This window comes from Phalacrocorax aristotelis, chromosome 2 (assembly GCF_949628215.1).
Source record: "Phalacrocorax aristotelis chromosome 2, bGulAri2.1, whole genome shotgun sequence".
NCBI lineage: Eukaryota > Metazoa > Chordata > Aves > Suliformes > Phalacrocoracidae > Phalacrocorax > Phalacrocorax aristotelis.
Genome location: NC_134277.1, coordinates 16,209,083 through 16,222,546, shown reverse-complemented (window position 1 = coordinate 16,222,546; position 13,464 = coordinate 16,209,083). Strand labels below are relative to the sequence as shown.

Here is a 13,464-nt window from a genome sequence, read left to right as displayed (position 1 = left end):
ATGCACTTAGCAATTTGTCCCAAACCTTCACTATTATGAGCTAAGATTCTGGAGAAGAAATGATAACTTATTTATGGTGATTTATGAGTTGAGGGGACAAAAAAGAATGAAGCAGAATTTTCTACTGTATTGTAATTTACTCTGTAAGCATCTGAAATCCATTGTGATAAAAAGTAATTATTAATTTGTGTAGTGCCATAAATGTATGTCCCAGCTATTAGCCCTGCACAAGTGAGTCTGTGTTTTAATTGACTTCAGCGGGACTGTTTATGTGAATAAGATGAGCAAAACTTTGGCTGTGAGGGAGCATTTCTCAAAGCTTGAGGCAGAATAATCACACGGGTGTAAACAGACCTCTCTATTTTTCTCTAGGTTGCCAACTTCCAATTTAAGGAGGAGTGTTGTAAAAAACCGAAAAAGGACTATCTGTATCTTCCTTTCCAACATGAAAAGGAGCAGGGCATGGCCCCAGCACAGGGCTGAGCTGTGAGGGTGGCATGTGCCCCCCTGCAGTGGGCTCTGTTTCACATGGGGGCACAGAGCAGCCCACAGTGTGAATATGCAATGGAGCCCAAGCTGCTAGGAGCATAAGGAAGGGATTAATCCAGGCTCTCATTCAATGTGAGTCTCGGACTGTCTGTATTTAGGGGAGGCATAGGGCATGTGGCCACTGCAGCTCCACATCGGTGTGGAAGGCAGCAGACAGCCGCCCAGTTTCTCCTGTACAACAGCTGGTTATTGTGCTTCTGGGATGTGCATAGTTTCTTCTGGAAGAAATCACCACGTCAAATGGGTGTCTCTTCCACATATGGAGATATTTTCTCAATAGTCCTTTTGAGCCATCTAAATTCTTCATTTTATAGCATTACGTAAAATACTTGTAATGCTATTAACATGCAAGATGAGTCTAAATACGCACAATCTTTTCCTGTTTAAATGAATTATTATAAAGCTCACACAGTTCACAACCAGCTTTGTGGATCACAGAGTTTCACAGTACCTTATGTGTGAGAAACAATCAGATATTTGACTTTTTGAGGTTATGTTTTTAAAAACCTTTGATACTGTCCATGAAAATCAATTTCCTCCATGGAAGTTTAGGGCTTGGGAAGGGGGTTATTCTCACATTTTTGTGAATTCCTACAGAAAAGCAAATGACCTATGCTCCCAGAAAGTTGGCAGGTGACTTATTAAACTTCTCTCAAATCTCTTTCAGGAAGTTCATTAAAACTCTATTTGGAAATGACCAGGTGCTTGCTTCCCACAGTGCAAGAGCGAAATCTGTCACCCTGTTTAAAAAATTGTTTGGTTACTTGGGATAAAGAAATAATAATTATACCAAGCTGTGTGGTTTTGTGATGGAAAACTGTGGCTTGGTGAGAAAAGTGCCAAGGTCAATGCAATGAAAGACCCACAGTGAACTCAGACCTGATTTCAGAAGTCAGTGGTGGATGGAGGCCAGGAGAACAAAGTCTTTTCTGTGGTTCACTTGAAAACACTTTTTAAGATTCTGGATAAATGTAACTCTCTTGCTTGAGAGAGTTTCTAGCTTGAAAAAATATCATTAGAAGAGATTTTTATATGTTTTATGAGGATTGCTGAGGCTGACAAAATTACCTAGTTTGACACTGGATCCTGACCTAAATACTATGGCCAAGTCAACTAATAGGAAAATAGTAGGGCTAAGCCTTTTTCGTTCTTTATTCTGCCAAACCACTGCCTCTTGCAATCAGGATTGATTACAAACACCCAATTAAGAGGCATTTGGAACATGATCTGAACACTAATCCTGTCTCTTTTTCTCTTTATACCTAATTATCAGCCTTAAGATGGGTATTAGCACTTTAATTAGTAGATTTACTTTAGGAACTTCTACATAAACTAAGAAATCTATATGCATAAATGTGTGTATATGTGCACAGTCTTAAAGAGGTGCATGTAACACATATGCCTATATTGAAGTAGTTCTGTGTGATATATAAGTCTAGACATATACATGTGAGTGCATGTATATCCTCTTTTCAGGCATAAATTAATTCTTTGGAAATACTACAAAAGAAAATAATTGAATTTGGTTTTATATCAGCTGTATAAAAATCTCTATATCATAATTATCAAATTATGATCCAATGTTATAGCTTGCAAAAAGCTATAATTAAGAAATTAATTTTCAGCAACACTTAGGTTTTTGTTTTAACTACATTAGCACAGGAGAGGGCATGGAGAGGAGACCAGGGTGGGGTTGACTGAAAACATATTGAGTGTTTCATGGGGCTAATACCAACGACTCTGAGTTTCAATTTAGAAAGGACTCAGCCCTCTGTTCTGAATTTGTCTATCTCTGTCCACAGAAAGGATGAAGGATTAGGCTCGTCGGAATCCATATTTGACCCTCAAATTTTTTCCTCTCTGAAGTGTATCTGGTTGTAGCGCATCAAGACAGAATTTTCCCCACAGTTCACTTAACTGTCTGGATTAATAGAAACACCTGCATATGATTGTTATTATAATTTTAAGGTGCTATGGTACAGAGACCCAAGTCAAGACTCTACTGTGCCAGGGAACGCACCCATGCACATAAAGTGCAAAACCAGGCTCTGCATCCAACAGCTCAGCCCCCAATGCAGGCAAGCACAGACTCTCTAGCTATGACCAGGCAGTTTGGTCATGGTTTCCCTAATACCTTTTCCTAAGAAAACTCAAACCCAAACCGCTGCTCTAAAAGAAAGAATTGTTAAACAGTTTGACAATAGAGACTTTCACAAGAGTTAACTGCTTGAATAAACAACAAAAGAGTCTGTTTATTACACTGTGTAATCAGAAAGACAATAAAGTTTCCAAGTTCTTTCAACTCTCATTTAGTCTCTAAAGCACAATAAAATAACAGCGTTATCTTTCAATACTTGCATCTGATACTTGTGTGTAAATACATACTGAATCCTGTAGCAAAGAGCACATGCTTGCATATACTTTCACAATCCAGAGCTTTCAAGTTAAGGAAAATTATTAGTTGTGCATATGTGGTAGGGGTGGTAACACGCTCCATGTCTACTGCAACAAGTGTTTTCTGCTTCCCTGATCCTGCACAGGCTCTGGGCTGACTCCTTTGCTTGGCATGGTTTACTGTAGCCTTCCAGAGGGTATCAAATAGCAATGGTCACCAGCAGGGCTGTCTGGAGTCTAGCAGCATGCTCCCTGAGAAAGCCTTTTGTGTGCTTTATATGAAGTAGAGAAATGCCCTCGAAGTGCACCCAGAAACATGAGATATCGTGTGCCCCAAATCCACTGCAACAACTCATCCTAAACTATGTCAAAAATACTTGTTTCTGGTTTTGGGGACAGGATGAAGGATGGTCCCCTTCATCCCTTCAGTACTCCCAGTGCTGATCTCTCAGTAACCCCAACAGCTCTTGAGGGACAGATTTCTGGGAGACAAGGGTGGGCCTGGGTCTGGCCTTCCCAGTGGATCGGTGCTAGGCCCCACATCCGCTCATGGCTGTGTCGAGCCTGGCTTTGACAGAGAGATTCAAGCCTTTGCCAACCTCCTGCACTGAAGTACGCAGTGGAGTGGCTCAAGGCGATTTAGTTAGCTCAAGTGTGGGCTGGGTGATTTAGTTAATCCAAATCAGAGCAAGCATGGGAGCACGGGTGTTCCTCCAGCTGCTCTCAGCAGGTGAGGAGGGGGCATTCCTGCCTGGCTTGGATATCTCGTCCTGGGGCAAATGGCTAAAAGCCTGACACTGACGCCCAGAGGAGGCGAGGCAGGTCATTAAAACCATATTTCTGTTTGAAAGCCCTGAGGCCTTGGCTCCTTCAGGCTTGTCTGCTCAACCATGGGCCTGAATGAATCTGCTCCTTTGCTAGCTCTGCTGCTTACCTCGTGTTGTCAGCTGCAGTCACCTCACTGCCTGCTGCGCTCAACAGCACGGGAGGGAGAGGGAATTAGGAAGCTCTGACTGACATTTGCTGTCAAAACAACTGATACAGTCATAAACCAGTCCTACAGGGCCTGTGCTGCACCCTTCCTCACAGCCTTAAAGAGTAACAGGAGACAGCTCTGTGGAAGCAGAGGGCAAAATTCCCATTGCTGCCAACAATGACGGGTCTGCACTGGGCCCAGACCCTCCATTACACCTGAGATGTCCTCGGTGCAGTTTGTGGCAGCAGTTCAGGGGTGGTAAGGCAGGCTCTAGCCACACCTCTGGGAAGTCAAAAGCATTCACAGGACCCTTCTGACAGGCAAGTCTTGACAGACAGCCCAGCCGATGTCCTTTACAGGTGGCTCTCCTCTAGATGGGCAGGCAGGACATTTGCATCACTGCATTGCCATGGCGGCTCAGTGCCATCCACGGCTCCTCTTACTTCCATCAGCTCAACCCTAAGGGCTCAGACCTCCTCTGCACAAGGGAAACATGAGACACAAAGTCTGCACAAAGCAGACCTCGCTGCATGGAAGAATAGGAACCAGGATTTAGACAAAAGTAAATGAAAGCTTAAACTTTGCAGAAACTAAAGAAAGGCTGAGCCATGGCTTGCCTTGCTCCTGTTTATTTTACCAGCCTCAGTTTGTTTTACATACAGATTTATAGCATAAATCCATTGACATTATTTAGAAATAAAATGGATGGATGAATTTCTAACATCATTAAGGTCTATAGTTCTGTGGGGTTACAATTTCACTCTGTAGGTCTGGATAGCTATACTTTCTTCCTTACTCAAGGATCTGGAGGAGCTATTTTCTTCTATATAAACAAACATAGGTATTTTTTGCTCTGTATTCTATAACTGACTGCAATTTCTATACAGCACTAATCTCATCAGTGTAACTAATCCCTGGTAAATGCAATATAAAGAATAATTATCTATGACATGTCTCCTTCTACGACTTGAATGTTTCCAAAATGGGCAATTTTTCCATTCCAAGTGATTTGACGGCACCATGTATACACTCTATAGTTGTCAACCAAGGATGATATTTACACTTTATGTCTATAAATGATGGCCAATAAAACAATTGTGTTGTGTCATATATCTATGAAAACCTTGTGAAAAATACAGTCAAGTCTGGCAACAAAGTCAATAATTTGTCAGTAAAGGAAACCACTATTGGGCTTTCTCTACCCAACCCTCCACCTTTCTTAAGCCCTTTTCTTCTGAAGCTTCACATTCATTTTCTTAATGTTTTTAACCTAGTGTCTGTGAAATTTTTATTGCTCCCTAGGTAATGACATCTGATCTGAATGTAACCACACACCTATTTGCTCAGCAACATTTGTCACAAGCCATTATAAATTATCATGCTGATAGTGTGCATTGCTGGGAAACCGGAAAAGTTCCATAAATTCAAAGTACTGTATCAGTGACATTCTTGTTTATTATCTAGGTATAAAGTTTTACTAGATTCAAGATGGCTACATTTACACAGTAGGGTACTTCAGCAACATGAGACTTGTACAGCTTGCACTAAGTGCTGAAAAGCATTTACCACATGCAACAAACACTGGAGCATTTTAACTAATATGTAGCCATATGTTTTGTCTCTTCTATTCATTTTAACCATGTTCCTGATTCAAAAAATGCTTGGCTATTATTTGGCCTTGCTTGAGAAAAGGCAAAAAGGCAAACAGAAACTACTTTTCTCTTAAAGTACAACCATAATTTCTGTTTCTTGGCCTCCTGAAGAGGAGGCATAATACTCATTAAAGTTAAAAGTTAAAAAGAGACTGTGTATTTTTTTATTATGTATGTCCTTGATAACAATCTGTGGTTGACATGATTGTATACTTCCCGTTGAGGCCCAGTATTTCCATTATGCTGGTTCAGTAGTTCTGGCTAGAAGATTTTTTTATTAGATGAACCTAGCTTGTGTGAACATATTTTTAATTATTTGCTATCTTTATTCTTCAAAACTGTGAAAGTTGAATCCTTTGGAATGCCTCCAGAAAAACAGGAATTTTTACCATGTTTGCTTGAAATTTAAAACAACTCAAATGGTTCTGATTGTCAGAAAAATCATACATATATGAATTTTATTAGGAGTCATTTGAGAAATACCTATTCATTAAAGCATAGCGTAATAACTAGGTAAATCAAGGGCATATTTTTAAAATTAATTCCAAACCCTAACATACAAAGAGACTAACTAGGAACAGCTTCAGTACAGCTAACACTTAGATTTGCTGCTTTTGATTCTCCTCAGAGAATCAACCTTTCACCAGTTTTACATTTCAACACATCTAGCCATCTATGTAGAGTAGTATTCAAAAAAGTTAAATAAGGTCTCTTGATTTTCTTGCTGACACTACAGAACAAGAAGGTAATCTTCCCAAAGTCACATTGTTTCCTTCCCTGGGCTCAGGGGGTCCTTGTTATTAAAGCTGTTTTCAGCGCTAACTAAGGTCTAAGATGTGATGAACAGCATTATAAAGAGGATTTTGGGAGCTAGGCCAGCAAGCTAATCTTCTCCTCCACTCTACTCTAATTGTACGGGGCATTTTTTGTTCCCAGACATGAATTCCCCTATCTCTCATTTTCTATCTGCATTTCATATTTAAGTGCTTATTAATTTCCAGTGCTAAACCTTTCAATAAACTAGAGTGTAACCTAAATTGCACATTTCTAGATTGCAGACTGAGTTACTAATAAACTATGTATATTAGGAAATCAAAATGTACTTAGCTGCAAAACCAAAAAATCTTGTGATGTGTATTATTGCATTAACCTCCTGTTGTACCCAATATTTTGCACAAGGAATGTGAATTTTGTAAGTAGACACTGAAATTTCAAACCACAGAGATTGTTGACAAATTCCTGTTGCTGAAATAATTTTCTATTATTCTGGTCCTAAGTTTTTTGGCACAAATAAAATCCCTCTCAAAAAGAGCAATTTTAAATATAAGTGAAGTAGCAGCTGAGTAATTTAGCATAGCCTGGAAGATTAGCATTTCAGCATAGACCAAATAACGGTAAAGTCATCACCATCGCATACTGCAAAGACAATGCAAACAACCCTGTCAGACCTCCTTCTACCCACTACCATCTCGTTACTGCACTGGGCCCCCTTCCAGAGGAAGAAATAATGCAGGGGGAGAGTGGACAATGAATATTGAGAAGGAAGCAATGGAGGGAGGGAGTCAATCCCTTCCCTGGATCCAGTTCAGCTCAGTCTAGTACTGTTTAGCACAACACTATGCCACAAAGATTACTTGTTCTTCAAATAATTGTATGCTGTACACCACTTTACTGCTGTCAAAGATCATGTTGGTTTTACAGCGTTGGAAAAACATGTATTCTAGCAAGGAACAAAAAGAATTTGACACTGAAATATGCTTGATTTAATTTCCTAATCTCTATCTAAAAGACAAAGAGAGACAAACATTTTAAAGCATTAGCACTGTCCCACAGAACAAAAGCAAAGCCTGTATCAAGAAGACACAGGGAAGTCATCCATTGCCTGAGTACAACAAATTAAAAATTAAAGAATGGGAAGTCAGCATGGGAACATATGGCGTGAATATGAGCTGCAGTTCCAACACCACAGTAAAAACTCATTTCAACAAAGAGTCAGTTAAGTTTTATGAGCACAGGGTTTTCCTGCGTTATCAATCTACTACGGTACTGAAATGCTGATGTATACACAATTATAAAAAACAACAAAAGCAGCAACTAAGCACCACACCTCATCATTAAAGAACTTTATTTTAAGGGAAAATCAGTAATTATTATCTAAGTAATCAATTTATTAAGTAATAGGAACAAAGATGTGCTTGGTAAAAATTAAGTGCTTGAGTACAGTCGCTCCTTTCTCTAAGTCCAACACTCTAACCTCATGGTCTGTTATAACCACTCCTGAGGATGCTTTACAGGACCAAATCCTGTAAAATCTTGGATGCTCCCATGAAATGCCAAACACCAATGGCTACTAAATTTAATCTCTTTCTGACATGCAGAAAAGACCTTGACTGGCAGCATTAATGAACAATAACTCTCTTGCATTTGTCAAAAGGGGGTGAAAAAACCATGATATTCAAGAAATTTTTAAATAATGAATCACTGAAATATTTTCTTCATGAAACAAGTAGGCTGAATTTAGAGGGCATGTTGAAGAGGGGAATGATCTGACCATGTGTTGCCTTGTGCAAGCTATGTGGTTTCCAGATTTGGGGAAAGGCAGGGAATGGCTTCTGGGAGGCTCTGACTCCCCTTCTCACTCTTGGAAATAGATGGTCAAAGGGAATGCATGCACAAGGGAGCAAAGGGAGCCTCAGCTATCCCCTTGCCCTCTCAGGGCACTACTGTAGAGCAGGAGAAGGGGAAAGAAGAGCTACTGGCTATAAATCAGCAGCAAAGGGAAAAAGGGGGAAATATGACTACCAGTCCTGCAGTCCACTGCCCCTTAAGGGGTGAAAGTAAATGCCTGACTAACTCTGCATGAAGAGGATTTGGCAATTTATAAATTGCCTGTTTCTGCCACAGGCTGTTTGTAGCTGTGGGGACACAAAACGAAACTCTAGAGACTGATGCAAAAAAGCAAGCAGGCCAACAAAGACGCAACGGTGCCTCACCCTGATCGCAACCCAGAGCGCACATCATCACCATCATCCACAGGCCTCTCCCATCAGGCAGACAGAATTCAAATATACTTTATAAACCTCAAGAAGTTGTAAAGATGTTTTTAAACTCCCGCCCCCGAGGATGCTCCGCTGAACGCCTCCTGCGTCCTGCCACAGCAAACGCCGGCCGCAGCCCCCCGGCAGCGAGGGGGAGCAGCGAGGGGGAGCGGCCCGGGGGCGGCGGGGGACCCGCGGGCGCGGAGCGGCGAGGGCGGCGGCGGGCCGGCAGGTGGCGCCCTGGCGCTCCGGAGCGCGGCGCCCGCACTTACTTGCAGTCGCGGTCCTCCAGGTCGAAGTGGGGGTTGAAGTTGATGAGGATCCTCTGGTAGGGCTCCGGAGCCTGGATCAGCCACTCGCATTTTTGGCTGGGGTGGTAGGACTGGGGGTAGCCGGGAGAGGTGAGGTACCCGGGGTTTAAAATTTTGATCGTGTCGCCGCACTTATCTGCAGGGGAAGCAAATGCACAGGGATTTTTTCAGTTCGCCCTGGCAAGCGCTCGGTTTCAGCCCACAGCAGCGAACCACCCGACCGCTGTGGAAGTGCTTGCGGGGGGTGGTGGTGGTGGTGGTGGTATGGTGTGTGTGGAAGGAAGGACAGACGGTTTGCAGCCTGCTTCAAGCAAACTTTTGCTGCATCCTTATGCCTTTAACGCAAAGGCATCTCTGCTACATTTTACCAAAGGAAAGAGGCCGGCTTCTCCATGCCCGGCCTTAAGTTCAGAGGCTGGACAGACAGCAGGTAGCAGAAGACAGCCCATTTCTAAACAGCACCCTTTCAAAAAGCCCCCCACTCTGAGCAAACACTGCCCTTTGCAGGGTTAAAACCTTGCATACTCACAACAGTGTTAATGTTGGCTCAGAAGGGTGTCTGAGACTCAATTATCTCCAAAAAGTATAATCTTCTTAAGTACAAAGTTTTAAGGAAAGCTGGGAGGAAAGCTAAAAGGATGCCATTTGACCCCCTGCCCAGCTACAGGATAAGCCTGGTCTGTGTCACTGACCACTGGGATTGTCTTGGTGGATCCAAACTCATTTGGAGCAGACCCACCCTTTGTTTTATCAGCCCATAAATCTAGGCAGGTTGAAATTATCTGTGCTCTTCAGACCAAGGCTAGCAGAGAACAAAGTGGGCTTAGTCAAGCAGAAATCATCCACTGTTTATTCCTTCAAGGAAGTTTGTTCATGCTTGGAGACTGCATCAAAGTAATGGAGCAGAACAACATCCTTTCCTCTTCCCTCTGTCCCTTCATTCCCCGAACAACAACAAAGATTTATTTCTAATAGCAAAATAGTTGCAAAAGTTTCCAGAATCACCAAATGTAACTAAGAAATGTGGCATGCTGCATCTTGCTCCTTTGGCCAGCATTATCAGGGTTGCATTTTAAGGTTTACAGGAAAAATAAAAAGGGACAAGAAATCCAACCTACACTGTCCAGTGCAGTTTGTGTGCTGGTTTTTTACTACTATGGATTTCTTTCTCTAGATCTTCAGGGAGGAAAAACTTTCTCCACATATTGATTGTTTAATTCTGAGTAGTAAAATAGGACAGTAAACTACAGACAGGAAGAATGTCCACACTAAAAAGCAAGACTATATATCACTACATCCTACACTACATAATGGTACATACAGGCTGCAGTGCTGTATCCAATATGTTCCCTGTGAAAGCAAAATGGCATTCCTTGCTCTCAGCATGAATTTATAAATGTACGGGATTTTATTGTAAGAAAAGCAGGTCAAATGGAAATGAAAGAGGAAGTGCACATAAAAAATGCATAAAGCTACACTCTTTATAGAAATTATCTGCCATAAATTAGGTGGAAAGGGGATGTTACATACTCAGCTGTATGGTCAAAACCCAGATACTGCTAAGCATGTTGCTGGGAAAGCCTATCTTATTATTTATTTCCTCTTTGCCTTTGCAAAACAGGCTGTTTTCCTCTGACCAGAACAAAAGGCGTTGCACCTCAAAGCTCAAAAGCTGTCACTGGTGATCTTGCTAATCCGCTGTCTGGGGCTCTCAGGGAATCTTGCCTTTTCCTCTCTGTGTAAGCACACTCAGAAAGTGATCCTGTCTCATTAAACCCACTCCAGCCCTGCAAACAACATGGCAGAGTCTGGCATCTGTTAAATGCCTGAAATAAAGCAGTGCTACTTCAGTCGCTTGACAGAGTCACTTCAGAGGACGTTGAGGTGGACTCACTACCACCAGCGCTCCTTAATCTGCGACTTCTGGGAAAGTGACAGTGTAATAAGATAATGTGGTCTGCTAGACTCCCTGGCTCTGTGCAATCTCTCTCACACTTGATTAAGAAGAGCAGTTTCTAATGACTTTAGACCATTAGTTCTAAATAAGGTTAATGAATTAATTTAGCAGACACTAGTAGTACATGTAGGTGAAGGTGGCATTAGTAGGTCTGGTAGGTTACAGGGGAGGTTAATGGCCTTGGTGACTCCAGCAGGGCCCCACATTAACTGCTCATGGTGGAGGCTTCTGCCCAGCAGCCTGCCCTACTCCTCCCCTTCTTTTAATGGGGAGAAACAATCACCAAGACCACTGGGTGCCCCCCTCCCGCTCCTCAGAGGGTGCAGGGCTAGGTGCAGTCCTGGTTTACTTGGGAGCCAGGGAGGTGGCTGCCTGCACCCCTCACCTGGGCTGGGGGGGTGAGCAAAGTGCATCTTCTTGGAGCATCCCCAAGCCAGGCTTGGCACATGCCTCTAGTGCCTTCGCTCCTGCACCACGGTGCTCAAGGAGGCAACTCGTCCTGATTTAATTAAGCAGCCTCCTCAAAATATATTGGGAAAGAGATTAACTTCCATCATAAAACATGCGATTTTAATACTCTCTCTCCCACAACACTCCGCTTGCGGTCCCTTATTAAAACAATATACCAGCGTAAGTGGAGGGTGCTCTCTTCTTTTAATTACTTTGATTGAAAACTCAGTCAGGCAAAAGTAAATATTTGATAATTAGTTAATAATAATTGCTCAGGATTTTCCGGCAAAGGAAAACTCACACGAGCTGTTTCATGTGTGAGAGCTAAACGTCAAGCAGTCCCACAATTAGACCGTCTTTAAAAATGCATCATGCAGTGAAATATTCACGGTGCCCTGGCATTGTTCGGGGAAGGAGGAGCATGCTGCTTCTAATTAGTTGTGTTTTCAAGGGCTGCCTGATAGTACGCGAGCTACATCAGTCATTTGTTACAGGATTTCTCTCTCGGAAGAGAGTCTTGAGCCTTCACAGAGCAGCTCAGCCTCTCTCTTGGCACTGTGCAAGTTGCACGTAAACTGCAGACTTGGGAAAGGGGTAGTCTAGAGAGCTCTCCGTTTGAAGGCTACCCACAGGTACACACACAACTGGTAAAAGGCACGATACTCTGAAATCTTATGCTTCGGAAAAGGAAAGGAGGGGAGAGAGAGCGTTGGCTTTAAAGCGTTCATTATCTTTCAGGTATCGAAGGCGAGACTTATTTAATTGCCTATGGTAGGAAACATTATTAAGATAATTGGCTGTCCTAATCTAGTGAGAGCGAGCAGCCCGCTTTATACAACAACTCAAAAGAGCGGAAAATAAAGTCGGAAGGCCATGCCAGGGCGGGCGATCCTCGGGCCAGGACCGCACCGCCTCCCTCCTCCGGCAAAGTTCCCCCAGCCGGGCTCAGGTCGATGCGCACCCGGGCTGAGACCTCACGTCCCCCGTGACACTCACCGCTTCGCAGAGCCCTGGCGAGGGTGAAGGTGAGGGCTGCACAGTGCAGGAGAAGTCCCCAATCCATTTTCCCTTCCGACAGCAGGGAAAGGAGGAAAAAAAAAAAAAATGCCCTCCACGCACAAGTCTTCCTGGGTCTGAAATCCTCCAGCGGAGTCAGGAGCGGAAAGCACGGTCCGAAAGGGCAGTCCCGGGGGCAGAGGGAGGGCGGCTTCTTTCTGTGCCTCAAGTCGCCCGCATCCTGTCATTTAGCTCCGGCTCCCTCTCGCTTTCCCCACACTTGTTCCTTCTCCAGGCGCCGTTGCCCCTGCCATTCCCAGAGAGACTAGAAAGCCAAATGAAAACGAGGGAGGAAAAAAACCAAACAAACAAAAAAAAAAAAACCAAACACACAAACAAGACAGACAAAAATCCTGGCGGCTGCTGGCACCTCGGGAGCGCTCTGCCGGGCGGGCTCCGGGAGACGGGGCGGGCGTGCTCTGCGGAGAGAAGGAAGGGAAAGCGGGCGTCAGCGGGGACCAGCCGGCTGCTGGAGTTTGGCAAACTGCGTGTCCCCCCCGCCCCACGCCTGCCCCGCTCTCCCGCTGCGGCGCGGCCGCGGCTCCCGCGGGGCCCGGCAGCCCCGGGGCGGCGGTGCAAAGCCCGGCGGTGCAACGCAACGCAACGCAACGCAACGCGCGCCCGGGGCGGCGGGGCCCGGCAATGCCCGGCGGGGCTCGGCAATGCCCCGCACTCACCTGCCCCGGCGGGAGGCGGGCGAGCGAGCGCGCTGCCGCCGCAGGGGCTCCCGGCCGGCCGGGGAAGGAGGAAGCGACCGGGCGGCTCCTGCTCGCAGCCTGAGGAAGAGGAGCGCAACTCAGCGGCAATAAGAGAGGCCGAGGAGCCGCCGTCTCCCAAGCCCCAGTCCCCTCCCCCTCCCCCTCCCCGCCCTCCTCCTTCTCCTCCTCCTCCTCCTCCTCAGCCCCCCAAGACATCGGCGGCGCAGAAGAACCAACAAACAAACACAGCAAGCCCCAGCCCTGACACCCAGCCGAGGCGGGGGCTGGCTTGGGGGGACGCGGAGGGGAAGAGGGGGGACGAGGGGTGGCTTCCCACCGCCACGGCAGGTAAAGCCGACCCAGGCGGCGGCACCCACCTGCGC

General features: G+C 44.8%; 1 protein-coding gene across 2 annotated transcripts in view; it reads right to left on the bottom strand.

Moving 5' to 3' along the window:
- Nucleotides 1-13,210, bottom strand: part of NRP1 (neuropilin 1) — a 115,935-nt gene extending 102,725 nt beyond the window's left edge. For both annotated transcript variants that reach the window (XM_075082490.1, XM_075082491.1), the window contains exons 1-3: nucleotides 13,061-13,210; nucleotides 12,324-12,802; nucleotides 8,882-9,056 (exon numbers count right to left, since the gene is read on the bottom strand). In XM_075082490.1, coding sequence (XP_074938591.1) covers nucleotides 8,882-9,056; nucleotides 12,324-12,390 — 242 coding nt within the window. In that variant the 5' untranslated portion in view covers nucleotides 12,391-12,802; nucleotides 13,061-13,210. The remainder of the gene's footprint in view (nucleotides 1-8,881; nucleotides 9,057-12,323; nucleotides 12,803-13,060) is intronic.
- Nucleotides 13,211-13,464: the final 254 nt, after the last annotated feature.